General features: G+C 44.2%; 1 protein-coding gene across 2 annotated transcripts in view; it reads left to right on the top strand.

Annotated features, from left to right (window-relative positions):
- PAPPA (pappalysin 1) overlaps positions 1–22923 on the top strand; it is a 181723-nt gene that overhangs the window by 14653 nt on the left and 144147 nt on the right. For both annotated transcript variants that reach the window (XM_032708046.1, XM_032708045.1), the window contains exon 2: positions 11940–13008. In XM_032708046.1, the coding sequence (XP_032563937.1) occupies positions 11940–13008 (1069 nt within the window). The remainder of the gene's footprint in view (positions 1–11939; positions 13009–22923) is intronic.

Genomic DNA, 22923 nt, shown 5'->3' with positions numbered 1-22923 from the left:
AGAGAGACAGAGACCAGTTGGCAGAGAAGAAAACAGAGGCGATTTGTGAAGGGTAGAGGTTTCTTTTTGGCTGGTGCTTTCAGAAAGAGAACAGAGATTTCCTTCAGCGATAAATCAGATACCTTGGGAGAAAGAAAGGGTGTTTGTTTCAGCAGTGATGCAACTGCTGTGTGAGAGAAGCAGGCTCCCTCTCCTGCTAATTCAAGCTGCTTGTTTTGTGGCACAGCGGAAGTGCACAGGTTGCTCTGGGGTTTTACTTGCTCCTTTGCCGTGAGGTGCCTTCAGCTCTGTCCTTTCCACCTGCAAAGGTGGGATAATGGTCCTCAGCAGGCTGCAGAGAGATGCTGTTTGTAAGGATGAGGTAATACCATCAGGGCAGTGCTTTCATCATGAATGAAGCTGTAAAAGGCAAATGCCACTCGAGTGTGTACCAACTAGAAGAAATGCTCAGCCAAGAAGCCCCCTTGGCCAGGGTTGTGCTGTAAAGAGAAAACTGAGGTTGTGGAATGCCAAAGAGACAGAAAGGCAGAGGCACATCTTGCCAGTCTCCTACTTATGTATTCGTCCCATCTTTTTTCTCTTGACTTGTGTCAGCTCGTATTCATGAGGATCACAGGTATTTCTTCTCCCCTGCTGAAAAACAGATCCCTTGCCTGAACGGTGTGACTCTGGCCCCATTCCCTCCTATTCAGCACAATGCAATCTTGGCTCTTTACTAGTTAATATTTTCTGTCAACAACCTGCAAGAAAACAAAAATCAGGGCTGATAAAATTTGCAGATGTTGCAGAGTTCAGGGAGTGGTAAACAATGACCAAAACAGGACTCTCAGTTGGGTGTTTTCAAAAACTGAGAACATGCAAACAGTATGCATTAGAGTAAAGCCAAATGTGAAGTCATATGTATGGAGAGATGGGCAGCAGGTCCCACATAAAGGATGGATGGTGGGGGAGGGCTTTCACCTGGAAGTTTAATGTGTAGGAGTAACTGCCTGCTGGAATAGATAAAGCACATAAATGTGAGCTGCCAATGTGCTGCTGTGGCCAAAGGTTTAGAGTCATCCTTGGCTGTGTAAACAAGGAGGCTTTGAACAGGACTGGGGAGGTTGTGTTGTCCTTGTATTGACACTGGAGTTGCAATTTGTCCCATTCTGGTGTCCACAGTTTAGGAAGGATGTTGTATGGCAGAGGATCTAGAGAAAAAAAATTTACAATGGCAATGATTAAATGATTTGTAACAAGTCAAAGTATTGGACTCAAGAAGATTAGGAGGTCACTTGATCATCATGATCTTTAAATATGTGTTTGGGGAATATTAAACTGGTAATTGAGGTTGGAAATTAATAATAGAGGATATGAGTAAATCCAGTGGATGCAGATGGAGACAAAGCAACAGGGTATTTTAGCAGTATTTTTGCCTCAAGAATAGTTAAAAATTGAGGAAACTTTCTGAGTAGAATGGTGGACTATATCACCACAATTTTCAATGTAAAATTCATTGTCTTCCCAAACTGCAAGGTCTTTAAAGAGGAGTTAATTCAGCGATCACCCGTGTTGTGTCTGAGAGCTTCTAATGTCAAGGTATTCTGGGTTTTTCAGCTATTACTGCAAAAATTAAAGCCAACAGTAAAGCACAATCAGCATTAAGATGCTAATTTCAAATCTTCTAATTTCTCAGTATTTTTATTTGGGTTCTCCTTGATATTGTCAGGACATTTTTAATCACCACAATATTTCCAGCTCATTGTAGAGTTTCCTCAGCGTCACTGTGGTTGAATTTTGAGGCTGTTCCACGTGTCAGTTCTGTTAGTTCTGTTTAGATATTGTCACCTTTAACCAGAATGATGTGCTGAGCAATGACTTGACTTTTCCCCTTTGAAACAACCCAGTGCACTAGTCTGAAAACCACCCGAAAACCAAGATTGAAATCTTTTCTTATTGAAGGCAGTGGGAATTTTACTGTTGCCCTCAACGATGCCAAGAATTTACCTCCAGAATGCAAACTTTGGGGAGCAAAATCAAGGTTTCCCTCTGGAAGGTGGAGCATTGACAGCATCAGGTCTGAGAAGCCAACACAGCAGACAGCCCTTGAAAACAAAGAAGTGAATGAGAAAATGGAGAATAAGCCCAGGGTGACTCTTGCTTGTCATCTCCTTGCTGGGTGGTCTGTGTCTCAGTCTCAGGGCAGAACAACAATCCAGAAGGGCATGTAGGCTGGGTGCTGGAATGACCCATAGCTGAGCTGCAAATATAAAATACAGACCAAAGACATATCAAAGGTAATTAGCGTTCTGAGACAGGATTTAATTTCATTTGAGCCCATCCCAGCTGGTGACTGTTCCTCAAAATTCAGATTTAAGCCAAATGCCCCAGTCTGCTCCCTCAAACCCATGTGCACATGTATATATAGGCCCCTGCACAGAGAAAACAGTGCATGTACATGCTATTTGTTAGTTCTCATTGCTCTCGTTCCAAATTTAACCAGAAGTGGAAGGGTTGAAATAACATAAGAAAGGTTGGACATACGATATTTCCTGCTGCTCAGCTAAATACAAGAATTGCCAAAAATCTTCCAAGGTAGCTTGTTTCTTTTACATTTTTCTCCCAGTTCTGCAGACTTGAGAAGGTCAATTACTTTCGAGAAGGATTTGGCTTTGGCAACGCTTATGGAAAGAGAAGCAGAATTATGACCTTTTGGAGGTTTGCCCATCGCTGTCCCATCTTGTCCTCTGAGAACTAAAGGGCTGAATTTTCAGCTCCAGCCTTCAGTTTAATAGGTGTGAATTTGTTTCTGTGCACTTCTAAGACATCCTGGGTATCTGTGTGAGAATTTTCCTTTTAGATGTCTGTTTATTTGTGCTCACAGATCAAGTGATCGCTTGATATTCGTAGAGCAGAAGCACAGGCTCAGGTATTTCCAGGAGGAAAATCATACCAAAACAAATGAAATTGGATTCAAACTGAGCAGAAAAATAGAGCTCTAAAATTATATATTTAGGTTAGTATGTGGTGACTCCAGCCTACCTGGAATGCATACTGCAATAGTTATATCATGGTAGAGAGACAGGGTTTTTTTTTTTTTCAGCAGAACGTTTCCTAGAAAGCAGAAATATCTCTGTGGTTTTGTGTATGGGTTTGGAGCTTGTGTGCAAGCATGGAGCAGGGAATTTGAGGCATGAAATAGTCATGATTAGTGAAGGCCCTGATCCCTTTGGAAAGCAACAGCAGAAAACAGGCACAATCAGCTCCCTTCTCCCCTCTGCTGTTGCAGCCTCCTCTGTGTATTGTAGCAGAGAAGCTTCTTTGAAGGCTGATAAATGCCTCAGTTGTTTCTATTAGTACAGGAAAGATGCAGTCATATGGGAAAGCCAGATGCAACCAGACATTTGGGTCTGGATAAGATCTGAGGTATTTTTACAATAAGATATTTAATTTTCACAGGGACAAAGCCCTTGCAAGGTATAAATCAGTGTAAATGCACTGGAACCGCTCAGTTTTGCACTCACAAAGTGTCTGCCCAAGAATGTTCTCAAAATCCAATTAAATAACTAGAACTGTTTCATGTGGAAATGCCCCTCAATTACAAAGACAAGTCTAAGCTATCATGATGTGATTTTTACAGTCTCCTCGCAGGGTGCCCTAGTTTGCATTCATGGAATTTTTTTGTTTTTGTTTTGTTTCTGTAATAATGTGGATGTTGGCCATCTGTCTGATCCTGGAAAGGTTGTAAGGTTGTCCCCGCTCCCCAGGTTCTCTTCCCACTCCCTCACTGATCATAATGCTTGATTTAGGTGCCACTAGATTTCCCTCTTTGTTCTCCAGCCCTTACCTCCCCCCTGCAAACACACAGGCATTGTGCAATGGTGTAAAAGCTCTTCTGGTTGCAGCTGGGAGTACTAACTGCTCAGCTGGTTCCAGCGCTGCCCTAAAGCTGCTGTAAAGGTCAGAGACAAGGGAATTTTAAAAAGCAAAACAAGCTGTGTTGTTGTCCCCCCCCCTTTCAATCCTGGCTGTGTGTTTTGATCAGCACCACGAGCAATCTCGTGTGCAGACCTGCCCTTCTCCCAGCCCTGTGATTCCGGCCGTCGAGGGCAGCGTGTCGGGCGTTTTTCCAGCACGACTCCAGGCTTGGCTGCTGCCACAGCTGATTGACTTGCAGTGCTTGTCAGACACAAAGCACATTTTGAAAGGAAATGCCATATTGAACTCCCAGGGAGCTGATGGGTATTGTGCACGGTCATCTGATGGCACAGATGTGTCCCTAATAATCCTTCCAGGAGAATATTTCCTCCTGGGATGCTCTGGCCATCTGATCTGCTCTGAGGTATGCTGACCTATCTTGACCCAGTTTATGATCAATTCTCTCTGCTGTTTTCTGAAAGGAGCCCAGAAATATCACTTTATCGTTTAGATTGCCTGGAAGTTATGGTACTCAGGTGTCTGTTCCTTCCACAGAAGATACTCTGTGGTTGCTCCCAAGCATTAACTCTTACAAAAGGCAGGAAAGCCACTCAGTGTGAGCAAGGGTAAATTCTCTGTAGAGCTTTGATAGCTAATCAGTATTTGGCAAATAGTGCAGGGAGGAAGAGATTTGTGGAAGCAGAGGTGACTTGTGTTCCACCAAACATTCCTGGGTATGTTCATCCCTGTGAGTACAGTGACCCTTGTGCTGTGTTGTCTTAAAAGTCCTTTTTTGGAGGTTTGTGTGTTCTTCCAGTCCTGGGTCTGTGAAAGAGGGATGGTTTCCATGCACTCCCCCTGATGTGAATCCATGTGTTTTGCAACACCTGCTCTTCACGTGAGAATTGGTGCTAATGCCGGATTTCCCTGAGGGTGAATCAGCTGCCTCAGGTACAATGGGATGGTTAATTCGTAACCTGGTTGTGCTGAGCAGTGAGCAGAGATAAGCTTGGGAGTTCAGAGATGTGTTAAGATCCCTTTCAGCCAAACCAACAAACTTGTTGAGGGCTTTCCACTCCTTTTATTTGAAGGGTTTTCATAAACACTCAACTCTGCTTTATTACCGGTGGGTCACACTGGAGTGTCTAAAACTGGCAGCCAACAATCTGAATTTTTGTTTGGAAGCAAGTTGGATGCAAAGTCTCCCATGTTTATGAAAGACACCAGGGATTCTCTGGTGGAACATGCACAGTTTGATTTTAGGTTAAGAAATACCCAAAGTCTGCCTCTGCTGTCCTCATCCTGTCCCTGTGTGTGTGTTACAAGCATCTGTAACAACATGAACACATACTGGTTTTTCAGTCTTCAACCAAAAATATTCAGTTGTTTCCAAGAACAAGGTAGGAGAAATAAATTGTTTTCTAGATGTTAGGAAGTCCTTACCCTTTTTCCCTGGAATGTTCCCATGATCTCAGGCTTTATAGCAGGGGCTGAAGTTTGCCCCTTACAAAGGATATGTGTTTTTTATCCATCTAAAAGCCCACCCAAACCTGGTTATTAGAAAAGCTTGTTCACCAAGACCCAGCCTCCACTGGTTCTGCAGCTTTCTTATGAAATGCTTGAGGAGACCTAGATCAGAATCCAGCCTTCCCAACAGCCCTTGTTTACGCTGATACTGTAGATGGAGGAACTTTGCAGCAGCAACACCCGGTCTGAGGATGCCCCTGTTATAACACCACAAGGACTGCAGCTCACTCCTCTCTGCCATGTGGCTACAGAGCATCCTGTGTTCACTTACACTTCAAAATCCTCCCGATCTCGGAATTTCTCACTAAGCCCAGCCTACCAGATGTATTTGCAGAAAGCTCTTATATACTGTTAGCGGGTCTACTCTCACAATAGGCTCAGTGAAGTGTCTCTAATATGATTGTCCATGCCAGTGGCTGCTCTCTTGCAGCCTACATGAATTTTGTTATCAAAAGGGAAGGATTTATGTAATGTTCATAACTAACCAGCCGCTATAAATTCATGTCTTGCTGTTATAGCCATTCTCAGCTCCCTCTTTTCAGGCTTCAAGGTGTTTCACTGAGCATATGAGGGACTGGGAGTTTGAGAAACAGTACGGAATATATGCTTAATTTAATGCTGAATTGCACCGATATAAAGATTTTGATATTAAAGAGCCTGGGGCCAAATTCTCAACATTAATTAGGCATAGCTGTATTAGATTCTATATTGCTACATGATGAAGATCTTGTCCTTCTGCCTGAGATCTGAATCCTATTGCACAGGTTGTAAATGATAATATCTGGTGTGAATTCAGCTCGACTGATAGCAGCAGCAAACATCCCCTTTTTGCTCCTTAAGTAGCACATTGCCACCTGAGCAAGTCTCAGGTGGTTTTGCTTGAGCCACTCCTTGTCTCAGGGGGTGACCTCAGGAGGCCTCTTGGCTGTGTTGGAAATGGTATAGACAGGGATGTTGCCTTAAGTACTCTGGACTTTGAATTATTTAACTCTTGTGGAAGGAAGTGGGGGCTGGGGGAAGCACGGCAAAGGAAAGGAGAGATGATTTCTCCCCTTTGTAAAACTATATTGGGTTCAACGTCACACCATGAAATATCCAGTGCAGAACTCAAGAACTGCTCCAGTGGATCTTCACTGACTTATCCAATTGCATGGAACATGGGGATACTTAACCCAAATCTGTCGGTTTTAATTATTTTCCTCTGGACAGATAAAAGCTTTCTATAGGTTCCTGTAGAATATTTGCTCTTTCAAGCGTTCGTCTGTGCTTTGATACTAAACGATTAAAGCATGCTAAAGAAAAAAACAGCCCCAACCTTTAGCTCCCTGTTCTTGGGCCCCCTGACTGCAGCTTTGATTGTTGACCTAAATTCCCCTTTCATAACTGAGTCCTGTCACCTCTGGTTGGAGTCTCCCAGCAAAACAGGCACGGCCAACTTTCAGAAGTGCAGGGCACTGTTTTCCGTCCTGCCTTGCAGGGCTGTGACGGGTTCCACAGCACACCTGATGTGTTCAAAGTCAAACTGACCTCCCTCTTCCCCTTCCCCCACCTCTACCTCCTGGAAATGAAAGCATAACAAGGCTTTTTTTTTTTTTTTCCCTAATTTTGCCTTTTTTGTTTGTTTGTTTGTTTGTTTTCTTTCACTTCCCATTGCTCAGCAAAGTGAGGAAACTTTTTCTGCATAAAGAATTAAATTAATTAATTCTATGGCTGGGCTGATAGCTGGGAAGATTGCTGTTAGCAAGTCATAAGAAACAGCTCTGAAGTGAGTGAGGGAGGCCTGGAGTATGTTATTTATAACATTAAAGTGGATTACAGCAGCTTGCATGGGCTACTCTGGCCTCTCTTCTGTCAAACTCTGCCCACAGATTGCTACTTCTGACTCCAGCAGCTCCCATTCCCCTGTGGCTGCTCCCATCTCACTTACAATGCCTGCTGTCCTCACCCAGGACTGCCTTCCAGACGTTCAGCAGCTGATGCTCCACGTTCTGTTCGTGCTTCCAAACCCTGTCCCGTGCACAGGGCCCACCTGAGGATGTAACTCCACTTAAATCCCCAGAAAAGTCCTGAAAACAAAGTAGCTTATAAATGCTGACGTTGGTTACAGACTCCTGGAAGAGGTCACATGGACAGTCATAGAGATGGTGAAGCCATTGTGGGTCAGTAGCCAGAGAACTACTTTTGACTTGTAAAAAGAAAAAAAAGAGAGTCTGTATTTCTCATTTTCCATGTTTGGCTTTTGGCTGTGGGCCACTGGAGTTGATTTTTCCAGCTTTCCCCTCTCTTTTGATGCCTAGGAATTTACTTTTCCTATAAGGGACAAACATCAGGGGACTGGAAGGAGCCTCGTGGGCCACTGAAGTCTGTCTCTGGCCAAGCATAATGGAATGTGGCATCTTCCTCTGATCATGCACTTCTCCAGAGTCCTCTGAACAGTGACTCACTCCTTTGTGGAGAAGGGAAGATACCAGTGCCTATTACTGGGAAGCTGAACCAGCACCTCTTCTTTTTTTTAAAATAAAACATAAAATTCCACTTCAATCCCTTGGGCTTCAGGAGCAAGAGCTTTACAAGGAACAAACCACTCAGACTAAGGAGTCAGAAGGGCTGTCAGTGTTCTGCTTAGCTGTAGCTCCATCCCTTTCTAGCAACTCAGGGCAAGCAGAAGTGAAGAAAACTGTTTGCTGCTGTATGAAACTTGTACATATTTTTTTAATCTAATTGCTGTGGGGAAAACAAACATCAGATTTATTTCGCACCATTTCTTGGCTCGGAAACATCAGGCACATTCGCCAAATTGTGGTTTTCCAGTCATTGGCTTGAGTCTCATTTACCATGAGGCCTCTTTACGCCTCTCTTGGTTTGTAAAGGGATATTAAGTAGCTAAAAATGTCCTCTACCGCATTATTGTAAAGAATTCTCAGTATAAATGAGAATCTAAACTCTGTATGTTTTTCATGTAAGTGTTGGTTGTGGTCACAGCTGACTTGAAGTTCGGAGTGTCAAGCATTGTGTGGGGTGATTTTGCTCAAAACCAGCCTTGTTTGGGGTAAAAGAGGCCTCTTCTTGTTTAAAATGTTCTTAATTATGTCTGAGGAATAACTCACGGCTATGGAACCTTTTACTAAATTGAAATAAATTGTGAAAACATCAAATTATTCAGTTTTCAGAAGTTCTGGCAATTATTTCACATGTCCCTCTTCCAATGGCTTTGCCCTTATTAGTTGTCATAGAAGAAGTAATAAATTCCTTTATTATGACATCCAAAGTCCCAGCTGAAATTAGTTTCATTGTGCTGGGGACAAAACGGAAAAGTGACACTCCCTTAGCCGGAGGATCCTTAGTCTAAAGCCAAAAGTAAAGTGAAGGATTGGGAAAGTAGGTACAGCATTCAAGCAAAAGAGGGTCATAAAAAATGGATACAACTTGCAAGGGAGTTGGGTTTCTTATCCCAGCACAAGACAGTGTGGTTTTCTTATCCCTTTTCTTACTCTTTTTTTTTTCCTTTCTCTTAAGAATAAAACAACTCTTGCTGCTGAAAGGATTGTGTTCAATCCATCTTTTCATCAGGAGTTGGATGTCTGCAATAGTAAAAGTTTGAGAAAAGAATACTGTACGTGGCATATGGATTCAGTAATGACCTTTGCCCTAAACTAGAAAATGCAAGGAACTGGAATAGTAGAGTGTTTTAGTTCAGCAGCTTTCATACTGGCATGTTCAGCGGTGTCCCTATTGTCACTGTTTTTTTTCTTTTTCTGCCCTCCTTTGGCTCCCTGTAAATCTTGAATTGATGGCAGCTGTTTGAGCCAAACTCAAGACACGTTGCATCACATCAGGGTTTAAAGGCTCAAAGGCAAGGGAGGATTGCTACTATTCTGTAGTATTCCTCCAGCAGCTCCATCTGTTCCAAGGTCAATCACCAGCATCATGCAGCACTTCAGAGAGAGGAAGATGTTCTTTAATGCTGGCTGGGAAACTGAATTTCCAGTCCATAATAATTTATTGGTTCTTTGGGGGAACATTTTTAAGCCCCGGTCAGTGCAAAGAGCAAAGAATGTTGACCCTAATAGGCTGTATAGTGGACTTCCCTGGAGCTGGAGATCTGTTCCAGGACTTCCAGATGTCTGTCCAGCCATGGGGATCTTGGATGCCTGAAGAAACAGGTGGAGCAGCTTCTGTGTGTGAAGCTGCCCTGTGGTGCACAGGCCTGGAGGATTTGGATTCTGGGTGGCAAAGGTGGCAGGAGATGGTTGGGACAAGTTGACCTTCTGTGCTTCAGTCAAAACAGCCAAGGGAGTCCCTGAGGTTCCCCTGGCCATGCTGAAGACAAGCAGCTTCTCAGACCAAATTTCTGTATCACTTTTGCTGCTCTCACCATTTTGGCACATCTTGTCAGGCAAAAAACTCTCTTACAAAACGCCCGACCAGCTCTAATGGTCTTATTGTAATAAGTTGAGATTTTTATGACTTATTTGGGAGAGGGACTTGTCTTGCCAGCTGTCTTCTTATTCATTGCAGTATTATCCACCCACTATCGTTGGACAATACCTTCATTTGAGATTCATAAAAATACAGACTTTTATGGGCTCTCATACATCTGAAAATGAATGCTTTGTGAAAGTATTTATTCCATAAAGAAAAATTTGAAAACACTTAAAAAATAGACTCCAGAAGGTTATTGGTAGCTTTGGTTCTCATAATATCACGAGTTTCTTGGTTAAATATCCATCCCAGCAAATGTCATTTTTTTTTAGCACATTTGTTTTTTTCCTTCCCTGGTTCTCCTCCTCTTCTTTCTCGTGATCTGAAGTAGAAGTATAAACCAGAAGCTGGTCTTGAAAAGGTTTTGAACTGAGTGCGCCCTACAGATGAATAAACACATTACCTTCCGAACCCTGGGATCTCTCTTCCAAAGGAAACAGGAAAAGGGGGAGCTCAGAGTCCCTAGCAAAATACCAGCATGCAGAAAAAAAGGCCCGCTTAAAATGTTTTTAACTTTCCCATCAGAAGAGGTTTTTTTACAGGGGAGGGAGGAGGAGGAGGAGGAGAGGGGAAGGGTGTGAGGAGAAGGGGGGAAGGTGGGTGCTGGGAGAGGGGAGGAAAAATACAGTGAATGCTCCTGTAACCTTTGCTCTGTTGATACTAGACAAGACTGCACTGCTAATGAGTGATTGTTAACAGATGGCCGTTGAGCAACTTCGTCAGAAGCAGAAGATGTTATTTGGTTGTAGTGTGGGGAGGGTTAGGGTGCAGGGGTGAGGTAAGGGGATATTTAGTCTTTTCGCGAGGACTGAACTGTCAGAGATTTATGATTTTCCTTTAGGCTTTTGGAAGGGGAGGCTTGGGGGAAGGATTGTTTTCTGTGTGCTGATAGCAGAGAGGCCGTTTGGTGCTGAAAGCTCCAACGATGAAGTTATCGGTTGAGGGGTGTCCCTGCAGCCCTTGGCCGTGGAGAACCAAAAGATGGGAATGTAACTTGCTGAGCCTCATGTCCTAAACTGAGAAGTAGAGGGCTCTTCCCATCTCTTGGAGCTGTCTGAAGACTGGTTGAGAGCACTTTGAGTGTGGATCCACACTTTGTCTATAGAATCATAGAATGTTTGGGGTTGGAAAGGACCTTAAAGACCATCTTGTTCCAACCCTTCTACCATAGGCAGAGACACCTTCCAGTAGATTGGGTCGCTCAGAGCTCCATCCAGTCTGGCCTTGAACACTTCCAGGAATGGGGCAGCCACAACTACTCTGGGCCTATGGGAAAAATCATTAGAGTACATTCCATGTGTGCATTGAGTTGATAGGAAGCTGTGCATGTGAGGGAGCAGGAATCTTTCTGAATGTGTCTGTCCATCTGTGCATGTTTTTTGCCCTTTCCCAGTGTGGTGTATACCCTCTTCTGCACATCCAGCCTACCAGTGTATGCCATTTCCTTACTGGTTTTGTTGGGTAGGGCTTTGAAGGTAACCTGAACACATCCCATTCACTCTCTGTAGGATTTCTCTGCTTGAACCCATCAAGATTATTGCAGCTGCTCAGTGTTTCTCAAAGTGTGCAGTATTTGGATTTTATACTTATTTCTCCTCTGGACCTTGTTAGATACAGGGTTATGAGTATAAAGTATGAGTGACATCAGCAGGGATTGCTTGTCAAGGGATTGCTTGTCGTTGTTTTCAGCCACTGATGTATGGCTTTGAGGGAAGGTAAGAACCAAATGCACAGTCCAACATCTTCCTGAGAGGAATTTGCAGAGGAGTTTTGGGCTTTGGTCAGGAAAGGGGAATCCCATTTCTACACTTCGCTGGCAAATCTTGACCTTTAATAGGAAGGCTTAACATGACCTCCCACAATCGTGCACCAGATGATTTAAAGTCTTTCTAGTGCACCAACTGTCTAACAGATGTAGGTGAGTGTGTGTATATACATTTAGAGAGATATATTTATACAATTTAAAGACTAAACGCCTTCGCTCTGTCATCCTTATTTATTCATCTTTCTTTTTTTTTTGGGGGGGCGCGCAGGACTGTATGACAAATGTTCTTACACCTCCCGCGACCGAGGATGGGTCCTGGGGATTAACACCGTCAGTGACCAGGGGAACAGAGACCCCCGTTACTTCTTCTCCCTGAAGACGGACCGTGCCCGCAAAGTGACCACCATCGCGGCACACCGCAGCTACCTCCCCAACCAGTGGGTGCACCTGGCTGCCACCTACGACGGGCACCTGATGAGGCTCTACGTGAACGGCGCCCAGGTGGCCACGAGCGGAGAGCAGGTGGGCAGCATCTTCAGCCCCCTGACCGTGAAGTGCAAGGTGCTCATGCTCGGGGGGAACGCCCTGAACCAGAACTATCGGGGATACGTGGAGCACTTCAGCCTCTGGAGGACAGCCCGGTCTCAAAAGGAGATCTTGTTGGACATGGACCAGGCGGTTCACAGGCAAGACACGCCCCTACCTCAGCTAGTCCTTCAAGACAGTTTACTGAATGTGAAAAGCACCTGGTCTCCCATGAAGGATGGTAGCAGTCCCAAGCTCAAGTTCAGCTACCACCACGGCTACTTGCTGGACACCAGCCTGGACCCTCCTCTCTGCGGGCAGACGGTCTGCGACAACACCGACGTCATCGCCAGCTACAACGAGCTGCCCCGGTTCCGCCGCAACAAAATCGTGCGGTACCGCGTGGTGAACCTCTACGACGACAAACACCAGAACCCCACCGTCAGCCAGCAGCAGATCGACTTCCAGCACCAGCACCTGAACGAGGCGTTCAGCCGCTACAACATCACCTGGGAGCTGGAGGTGCTGGAGGTGATGAACTCTTCGCTTCGGCACCGGCTCATCCTGGCCAACTGCGACATCAGCAAGATCGGGGATGAGAACTGTGACCCTGAGTGCAACCACACCTTGACTGGCTACGACGGAGGGGACTGCAGGCACGTGCGGCACACGCTCTTCAACAAGAAGAAGCAGAACGGGGTGTGTGACATGGATTGTAATTACGAGAGGTACAACTTCGATGGGGGGGAGTGCTGTAACCCGGAGATAACAGAAGTCACCAAGACCTGCTTTGACCCATATTCTCCTTACAGGTAGGCAATTTCTTAAACAAGCTTTCTTTGTGGTCATATTGATGAATGTCTGTCTCGGCATTGATCAGCCTGCTGGCTTGTTGAACCCTTGTGTTGCTGCTGTTATGGGTTTTTGGAGTTTGTAATGATTTTATTTTTTTTCTTAGCGTTTGGCTCACATTACAGTTATCCAAATGCAATCTCAGTAATGGTCTAAGCAGCATCTAAAGAAATTCTGTGCTAAAGACTGTGAAATCAGCTCAGTTGGTTAAAACTTGGTGCTAATAATGCCAACCAAGGTCGTGGGTTCAATTCCCTGTATGGGCCGTTCACTTAAGGGCTGGACTCGATGATCCTTGTGGGTCCTTTCCAAGTCAGAATATTCCATGAATCTGTGACTGAAGCAGCCAGCTTTGGGAGACCCGTTGGTTTTTGGCTATGAGCAGTATATTGTAGCACTGTGAAGTTTATTTTAACCACAGACTCTTAGGAGTGGGGATTGGATGTCATGGAAAGCTCATGTGTATTTGGAGAGGGAGGAGCCCTCCCCTTAGGGAGTATTCCTCCCTAAGGAATACTCTTAGGTAGACTTAAATTCTGGAGGACTTTGAAGGTAGGTAGGTAATTCTATCTCTTCATGCTCTGTGTACAGCTTTCTGTAAGCACTGCTTGCAGGGGCAGCTGAGTCTGTAGGTTCTGAGGAGGGAGGTGCTTCCAGGTTCCTGGCAGTGCTGTTGCACACATTGGGTGGGCACTGGAACTCTTCTGTGCCCCCTTTTACTTATATATGAAAACAGGGGTGATGCACCTTCATTGCAAGTGCCAGGACAACTTTCTGTGGGTGGATGTGAGTTGATAAAATCCTGAGCTCCTCAGCCAAGGCCTCCTTATGTTTTAGTTTGAAGAGTGGCATCCTTGAATAACTTGTGTCATTTGAGTTCCACGTGCCTACTTTACTCCAGATTTTGGTCATCTTCAGATAAATTTATGTGTTTAAGTAATAAAGTGTTACCTTTGAAGGAGTTAAAAACATAAACACAGAAAAGATGGAGGTTAAAGCTGAAATTCTGTTGTCTGTATTCCATATCATAGTTTTTTTAGGGCAGTTCATGAAGTAATAAAGGGGAACCTCTAAATGGTCAGAACACACAATGTTATCAACACTAAAGTTCAGGTTAATAAGGAAAGTATGAGCTGTTCTGGAGTCCCTTCCATTACAGCATTTCAGACTATATTTATAGCTTCCTTAGTAAAGAGAAGTTTTTAAACAACATTATCAGCTCTACTGGAGCTTTAAATACACATAATTAAGCTGCAAAGAAAAGCTTCCTTTCCGTGTTTTTTTTTAGCTACAGTGAGGTTGTTTTTTAAAAAATCCTTCTAACTCAGCTTGACTTCAGTCAGTTACCAATGAATAAAGCTCAGATGAGGAGATACTTCAAATATTAATGCTTGAAAATATTGAAAGGAAAAATACAAATCTTTTAATACTGTTCAACTGGAGAGGAACACAACCAAGCAAATATCATCAAAGGCATAATGCAAATTGGATTGTTTTAACACCGTAGTTCTGAGAACTCGAGGTGTTAGTTATAACAACTAGGACAATTTTTAGGAAAATACATTATTTTTAATTTGATAGTACCCTTTTATCACTTGTACTGTGACCAGCATAATACCCATGTAAAATGAAACAAGAAAAGCCTTGTAAATTATAGTTAACAGATCTAAAACTGTGTCTCAATGTTATTCTGATGTACAGAGAGGTTTCTATTTCAAATGAAGCTTTTTTGCTGAACAGACTGTGCTTGCACAAGCCCAAGTAAGAAAATGAGTTCCAAAATCTGAGGTTACCTTAACACCACCTAGTTGCTTTTCATACAGTTTTAGGTTCCTTTTGGAGACAATCACCTTGCTGAGCTTGTCTGGGGGGTTTGCATCTCATGGCCTTGAGCTCGTAGATCTTCTACATGTTCATTTTGACTTGAGAAAAAAACTCTTCTTGCCTTGAAATAATGAGGGAGGCCTGAAGGTCCTATTCCATATGGTAGGACCTGAGAAGATCCATAGATGCTCCAAAGATCTTATTGCAGCAGTCAGATTTCATTGATTTGCCTTTGCACAGACATTGTAATGCAGCTTTGATCACTGACAATGACACCATGGAGGGCAGTGGAAAGTATTTCATCTCTCTGAGCCTTTTTTTGGTGGCCAATGTGCTTGGGCTGAGCTCAAACCCACCTCTGTGATGGCTGTTTGCTCTCAGAATGGTAAAATAGAGCATTTGGGCCTGTGGACCTACCAATCAGGTCTGTAAGGCTGGGTGACACTGCTTTGGGTATTTAAGTCAACAAATACAGATTTAGGGCAGTGACTTTGGCAGCAAAGCCTTCACTGACTACAAGGGTGAAGATTCAAACCCTATGTTTGGCTTTGGGATTGCCATCAGCATCACCCCCTGAGAGAGAGATTTCCTTGTCAATTAGTGACTAAGTCAAAATCCGGTCTGCACCATCTGGGCCCATTTTGCCTCACCAGTCCCTCTTGTCATCACTGTCATTGGCACAGAGTCCTCAGTCCCCTCTGGTGCAGGCCTTGCACCACAGCACTGAAGACATCTCCACAGCCACAGAGAACTCGCGTCTAATTCCAGGTATTTCCTCTGCCAAAGTTCAGTCTAACAATAGCAGAAGAAAGGGAAAAGATCCTTCATTCTGGTGAGGAAAGGCAGGAAAGAAATATTAAATGGTACCAATAAAGAGTTTCCTGAACTCTGTGCTGTAAAGGCTCTTCAGAGCCGTCCCTGGTACTGGGGGAGCCTTCAGGCACTGCTGGGTTTGTTCCTTCCACACCCTCAGTGTCAGCAGTTGTAGCCAGCTGTTCACCAGGCACAGTTTATTCCCAAAGTGCTTTTGTCCTTTGGAACCAACGAAAAAGTGCTAATGCTTGATTGATGCTGTTATAAACAGGAACCCTCCTCAGTGCCTCTTCATCCCCAAAAGATGATGTATCTGTTTCCAGCCACTTTCCTTCTTCTGACTGTCTCAGTTCCAAGCTCCATCCTGGGACAAAGTTGCCATTAGCCTTGATAGGGCCTGTCCATGCTTTCTGACTAAGAGATACCACTGGAACAATTCCAAGACACCTCTGATCTGTGTTACAAGTTTCTTGTGATCCTTTTGGCACGTTGGACAAAGAGAGCTCAGGTACTTTGATAGTACTTCAGTCACTGTTGTGGTACAACTGTGGTGACTTTAAAGCTGATCCCAGCAGCAGAGCTGGTTGGGTTTTTTGTGTTTCCAGCTTCTCTTTGTGGCACCTCTCCAAAAATATTTGCCTCCAAAAACCTCATGTTCTGTGCCATAGCCAGATAGTGGGGATGTTGGTGCATAGAGGTTTAAGTACATTTAAATTTTCCAGAAGGACAACACTGAGACTGGGAGCTCTGCTCCTGGAGCTGCTCAACAGAAAAACCATAAACATTGTGGTACCAACCAAATCATCTCTCCTCTGTTTTAATAGCCTGCAGGGAAAAAACAAAGGACTGGTTATCATTAGCCACACAGCAGGCTTTATCCAAGAATATCTGCCTCGCTTCTTTTTATTAATTTTATGAGGGAGGGACAAAATGTATTTTGTCCCAGCAGAAGACTTACAAATACTGTTCCACTTCTCTGCAATTCTGGGAAATTAAAACATGCTAAGATCATACAGTCTGGCCCAATACAAAGGGAAGGAGCAAGGACAGACACACTTGCCAAAAAGACACATTCCTTGTGTTATTTGGTATATTGCTGGTTACAAAAGAGGGAAGGCTTTGAGCTCATGACACCTACCAGGGCTGCTTTCCAAAAAACTTGAAACGAACAGCAAGGGGTCATAGGAAATCATGCTCAGTAAATGCCACTTGATGTGGTGAGTTCTTGCACCATCCTATGGTTAACTGAGCCATTCCTTTTATGTAATATTGGGTTTGCACATCAGGCTTCACCACAGGATTGCAAGGACAGATAAGGGAGCATTCCCCTTGGTGCCTGCTTAGGAGAATGCTGATGAAATTCCTGAAGCAGTAAAAGCTCCCTGGATTCATACAGCCTACTGAATACTTGCTGGAAATCCCCTCAGAATAACTGACCCGGGCACAGTCTTTCTCAACATCCACATGTGTACCCTGAAGGCTCCCACAGCCCTTCAGCTCTGCCTAAATCAAGGGCAGGGATGAGCTGTACAAGTTCTGGTCTATCTGAAGCACCTGCCTGCAAACTCAGGGTGACACCAAACCAAGGAATCAGAATGGTTTGGATAGAAGGGACCCAAAAGATCATCTAGTTCCAGTCCTCCAAGAGCTGAAGTCCAGTGTCTCACTGACCTCACCCTCTTCTGTGGCCTTTTCCAACACTTGTTTTGGGCAGTTCAGCAAAGCTCAGGTTGCATCACATCAGCTTGCACATTGCAGTCATATGTAAATTAGGCTCTGAATAGACATTTGAACAATTTGTAGGAATTTCCATAGTGGTTCTGAGCAGGAAGGGGTGTGTCAGAGCCGTGCATGAAGAACACACCGTGCTGTGGCATGTGGGCTCCAGCAGCAGCATTAGAAGGAGGAGGTGGTGGCTAATCCACAGCTCAGGGCAGCCTTGAACAGGTAACTGAGCTGTGGCTGCTCTCCAGGGCTCTTCTATGGACTATTAGATCAGCCTCTTACTTCTTTTTCCTTCTCTTCTGCTGGAAATCTCTTCATGAGGCTTACTCGAAAAATATGGTCAACTTGCCCTGGAGGAGGGGGGCACACTGAATGCCCTTTTCCAGGAGCTAGAGTTGTAAGAAATACTCCTTGATTCCTAATAAAGGACTAATTTCCACTTAATCCTAAACACTAAAAAGAACAGAAGAAATTCATCAAAGCTCTTCAGTTCCGGGAGCTTGAGAACTTAATCCCCTGCCTCGAAGAGACCATTGTGCAACTCTTGACATCAAGGACTGCTGCATTCACACAGGTATCAGACAGACATAGAGCAAATACCTGAGGTTTTGTCTAGGGATTCAGTGTTAAATGTCCAGTTCTTTAATTACCAGGGCTGTTTAGAAGGTGAAGAGTAATGCTGTCAAGGACAGAGTTGCGGTATCTTGGTAGTTGTCACCCAAAAGCCGAGTCCCAACAGGAAATCCTCTGTTCTCTCTGTTTATTCTGTCCTCTGTTCCAGATGTCAGGGATGTTAATCAGCTGGGAGGAGTTGCATCTGTTCCCATGCAGGCAACTGACATTTATAAGTCTAGTATTGAATTCTGATACAGACAGGACTTCAGTGCTAAAGAAACTATTTCTATACGATTGCACACCCTAGAAGCAGTAGGAGTTTGCTCCATTTAGCCTGACCCACAGTCATCTTTTCCAACAGATTTTTTCACAACACATTTTTTCCCCAAGACTCATAGAACTTATGGTTTCTTTCATGGACATTATCCATTATGGAAAAAGATCACTGTCTGGTCGAACTGCAGGATGCTTGGGATGAAGGGAGCCTGTAAAATCTATGGAGTAAACTGTCAGAGATCATTAAGAATCCTTGTGGGAGACAACAGATTAAAGTATTATAATACTCTCCAGTGCTAATGCAGACCCATTTGGCTCTGGAACCCCACGTGGAAGATTGACAAGTGCAGAGTCTGCAGATGTGGCAGGGACTGAATTTGTCCCTCACTGCTGGGCAGCACTGCACCCTCCAGGACCAGCTGCCCCATGGATGCTCTCCAGCAACCCCTTACCAGCCTCTGCTTAAGGAAACAAAGTGGAGCTCATCCCCTCCCATGTTCTGCAATGCAGCAGTGTGTACAGGCTGGTTTATTCTCTTTATTAATCAATTCAAGTTGTACTGTCTCTCACACAGCCCCACAGCTTGATCACGTCCCACATGCCTCCTTCAAGTGCTGTGGGGCCTTGCATTAATCACCCTGTTTTTCTGCCACATCCATTTGTGTATAACCTCTCTTCACTTGTGGTTGTGAGGTGACCTTTGCATTTTTAATTAAAGGAAGCTGAAACCTCCTGTAAATTCAGGAGGTTGCCCCCTTCACACCGAGGGAGATGCACAGTGAATTTCTGTGGCAAGCTTAACCAGGTGCAATACTTACACTTGCAATTCCCATTCTGTCTTTCAGTCTTCTTTCCTGATAGGCATTGAAGTCCAATTCTAGCAAGCAATAGCTGCCCTTTGGGGAAAAACAGAGCAGCCACCACCACCATACTGAATTTACAGCATCTATGAACAGGATGCTTTTGACTTTGCCTCTCACATGGATTGCTGGACTTGGGCAAACTGTACTTCAATTGTTTGTTGGGTTTTTTTCCCTCCTAATGATCCCTTTACTATTGCTGCCAGTGGAAATGGATAGAAACCTTTCAGAAGGGATGATGCTGGCTTGTGCTGTGTCCTGGGGGAGTTTGCTCTGTGCAGCCACACTCCAAACCCTCAGCATTACTGGTGCCTTCACATAGTGGGTTTTCAGGGTTCAGGAGAAAGGGGTGAGAAGGATAAGGTGAATTTTCTTTATATATTCTAATCTGAAAATGTCAATATAAGCAGAGGTTTAAAGACTGGCCTAGCAGCTCTGCCTTTGCCTGATATCTGTGAACCTAATGGTGGGGGAGAGCCAACCCAAAAGTGTGATTATTCAGGAAAATAATGGTTTCTGTAAGTAGTTTATATTTTTTGTGTAGAAAAATACCTTTATGCCACAGAGGACTTGTCTGCAGGTTCAGCAGATGTGATTGAAAGTCTGGGAAAAGAGATGCAAGTTTTGAACAGAAGAAACAGATAATAGTCATAGAATTACAGAATGGATTGTGTTGGAAGGGACCTTAAAAATCATCTATTTACAACCCCCCTGCCATGAGGAGTTTCTCAAGGCTCCATCCAACCTGGCCTTGAACACTCTCAGGGATGGGGCAGCCACAGCTTCTCTGGGCAACCTGGACCAGGGCCTCCCCACCCTCACAGGGAGGAGGGTGGTCTTGCTGTCCAGCAAGGACCAACAAGGTGGGGAAACCACGCAGATGTCTCAGTTTGTCTTCTCTTAACTGCAGCGAGTCAGTTGTCCCTCAGACACTCCAGGATCAGGACAATGTGGAGCTGTCCCAGCACTTCTGCACCTCCTCCACCACTAAGATACTCTTGTGCAGAGCAACTGCTGAGGCCAATTTCACATTATGTGTGATGTCCTCTCCATGAGATTTGTGTCAAGAGACCCACTGAAATCATCAGATAGTCCTAAAACTTTCTTTGTGGGCGATTTGAGAAGGATGATCGTAATTTCCACAGAGCTCTCAGGAGATGCAATGATGCAGAACCTCAAACAGCTCTGTCAGGGTTACTGAGGTACGCTGGAACCACTTCAATGTTTGCAACTTGGTCATAAAACTGTGCTGTAAAAATGATGCTGATAGCCATAGCTGTGTTTCTTCCAGATTCATGCAGAAGATGGATATATCCCCATCCCACAATGTGGTGGAGTGTTTAGACCAGGAATATAAGCCACTACTGTCAAAAGCAATTGTGTGTTTGCTTGATTTCATCCCTGCCTGACAGGGAACTGCAGGACCCACATACTGTGGAGGAAGATTAGGAGCACGTGCTCTGCTGGGGTCAATGAAATCCTGTCCTTCTCTTTTGCTCGGAGTAGATTTGCAATTTTGAAGTTTCTCAGGGTAACTCAAGTGAAACTACCTAGTTTGCATATAATTTCAGCACTCCAAATTAGCATAAATTTGCAGGAAAGTGTTTTCAGGTTCATTAATAATGGATGGGTGGTTACACCACCGGTGTGTTTGCTCTCAGCTTCCAAGAGGATCGGGGTGAGCTGCACTGAGGAAACTTCTTGGACTACTTAAATGTTTGGGGTTTGAAACTCTAATAAAGCTCCAAAAAGCCAGGAAATTTGGAGTGAAGGCTGAAACTCCATACCTAGTGCACCCTACTGGGTCTTTGTATTTCAGAACACGTTACGTTTGTTCCCTGAAATATCTCCAGTATGGAACTCTTTAGGGTGGAGTTTCACCTTTAACTCTAAATTTCCTGGCATGTGTGAGTTTGAAGTACGCGTTTAGCTTTTCCCCAGTGCTGTTTTTAATTTTTAATTTCCTTTTTCTTTTAAAGGAGGGACCCTGCTAGAAGGACCCCTACTAAAAAAGGGACCCCACTGAAACCAAGATTAGAGGTTTTGGCCTAATTGAGTCTTTCTGAAATTCCTTAGGAGAACTAGATTCAGCAATTATTATTTTTTTTTCCACAGTTGTTTTAAAGACTCATGTGGCCAATCCACCCCAGTGTAAAAGATCGATAAAATCCTCACCCTGCAGACCAGTTATTTCAGAAGGTACCCAGATGTTTGTGTAGCTTATAACAAACCTTGGAAACACAACATCTCCTGTAAATTGCAGTTAAAGGTCTGGCCATTGACATGGGTGAGCTGTTTGTTGTGAAATGGATTATTTCCGTTAATTCAGTAATTGCAGAAGCAGCCCATGTTTGCTGTTGACACTTGTTGGGTTACATCAGTGATGGTAAAATAGTGGAAACAGCAGTGGTTTGGAATGAGAGCAGTGGCAATTACCTGCAATGCTTTTAAAAATAATTTTGGCCCTAGATGTTGAAAAGATGTGTCATCGCTGATTTGTGTGAGGGCAGCTTCAGCAGGGTTGAATTACAAGGCTTTTGGAGAATAAAATTCTTTCTCCTGCCTCAAAATGCATCTTTGGAGCTATACTGCCAGTAGATAATACGGAATAAATTTGCTTCTCGTGCTATAACCTTGTTGTGTCAATAAATTGAGGACTTCAGTGAGAAGCCGTGGTAGTTAGTTTTCCCAGCTCAAGACTTTCTTCGTTTTACAAATCAGTCCTATCAGCTTTGCAAGGAGGATTTATCTCAGCAAAATGTCCCTTGGGAAATCTGAAAAGTGCTGAAGTTACGTGGCACTGGGTCTCTGGGTTCCTGCAGCCTCAACCCAGGTGGGCTGGGAGAGTGGACATCCCAAGCCTGGCTTTCAGAGGACTCGAGAATCCTGTGCCCTTTCTCTGCTCATCCTTGTGATGGCTGTGGCATTGCACACTTTGCATGGAAATCCCGGAATTCTCAGTGTTCCTTGAGAATTTTCAAGAATTTTAATTAAATTTCAAAGTGAAATCCAGGGAGGATTCCTGCCATCAGGAGTCAGGTACTTTGTCACCAACCAGCTGCTCTGTGGTGGGACTGGTACCCTGCAGCACTAGAGAGGATGAGGAACTCCCCGTATCCTCTGCTAAGCTGAATATTTCTCATTCCAGCACATAAAAGTGCTTTGCCACTTTACCAAGATTCAATATCCCTCTCCTTTCACCCTTTCCAGTATGGCCCCATCAACATCCTTGTGTTGTATTTCCAGCCTCGACTTTGTAATACAGATCACAGCTGGTTGGTTTGAATTTCCCCTGAGTTACCCAGGATGCTGCTGAAAGCACAGGAAGAGCAGAAACGCTTTAATCAGTTAAATCCATCAAACAAAAGAGACAAAAAAAGAAGTAGACTAGACCTTAAAATTTACCCTGTGACCTTTGATACTCACTGCGATGACGTCTTCGTCCTATTTCTTTAAGTGCAAGATTTTACTGGGACTTGGCAAGAAGGGTGAAGCGAGGAAGACACGGGGGGGGGGGTTTGCTGAGTTAAAAAAGGAAAAAAAAGAAAATGTCAGTGAGAAAATGGAAATACCCTGATGTTCTCCAGCCTGGAAGAGCCGTCCTCTCTCTCCCTGTGTTGCAGGGAAGGGGCTCCTTTTCCATTAGCTTGACTATGGCCGTGTTTAATCGGTTTGCTCTGACTTGGAGCCAAGAAAGGGCTTTGCTTGTGTGATGCCGGGTCCTGCGTGTGTTCAGGCATCCACAGCTGTTCCCTTGCAAGG

This window comes from Chiroxiphia lanceolata, chromosome 21 (genome assembly GCF_009829145.1).
Source record: "Chiroxiphia lanceolata isolate bChiLan1 chromosome 21, bChiLan1.pri, whole genome shotgun sequence".
Classification (NCBI taxonomy): Eukaryota; Metazoa; Chordata; class Aves; order Passeriformes; family Pipridae; genus Chiroxiphia; species Chiroxiphia lanceolata.
This window is presented reverse-complemented; position numbering and strand designations above follow the sequence as displayed.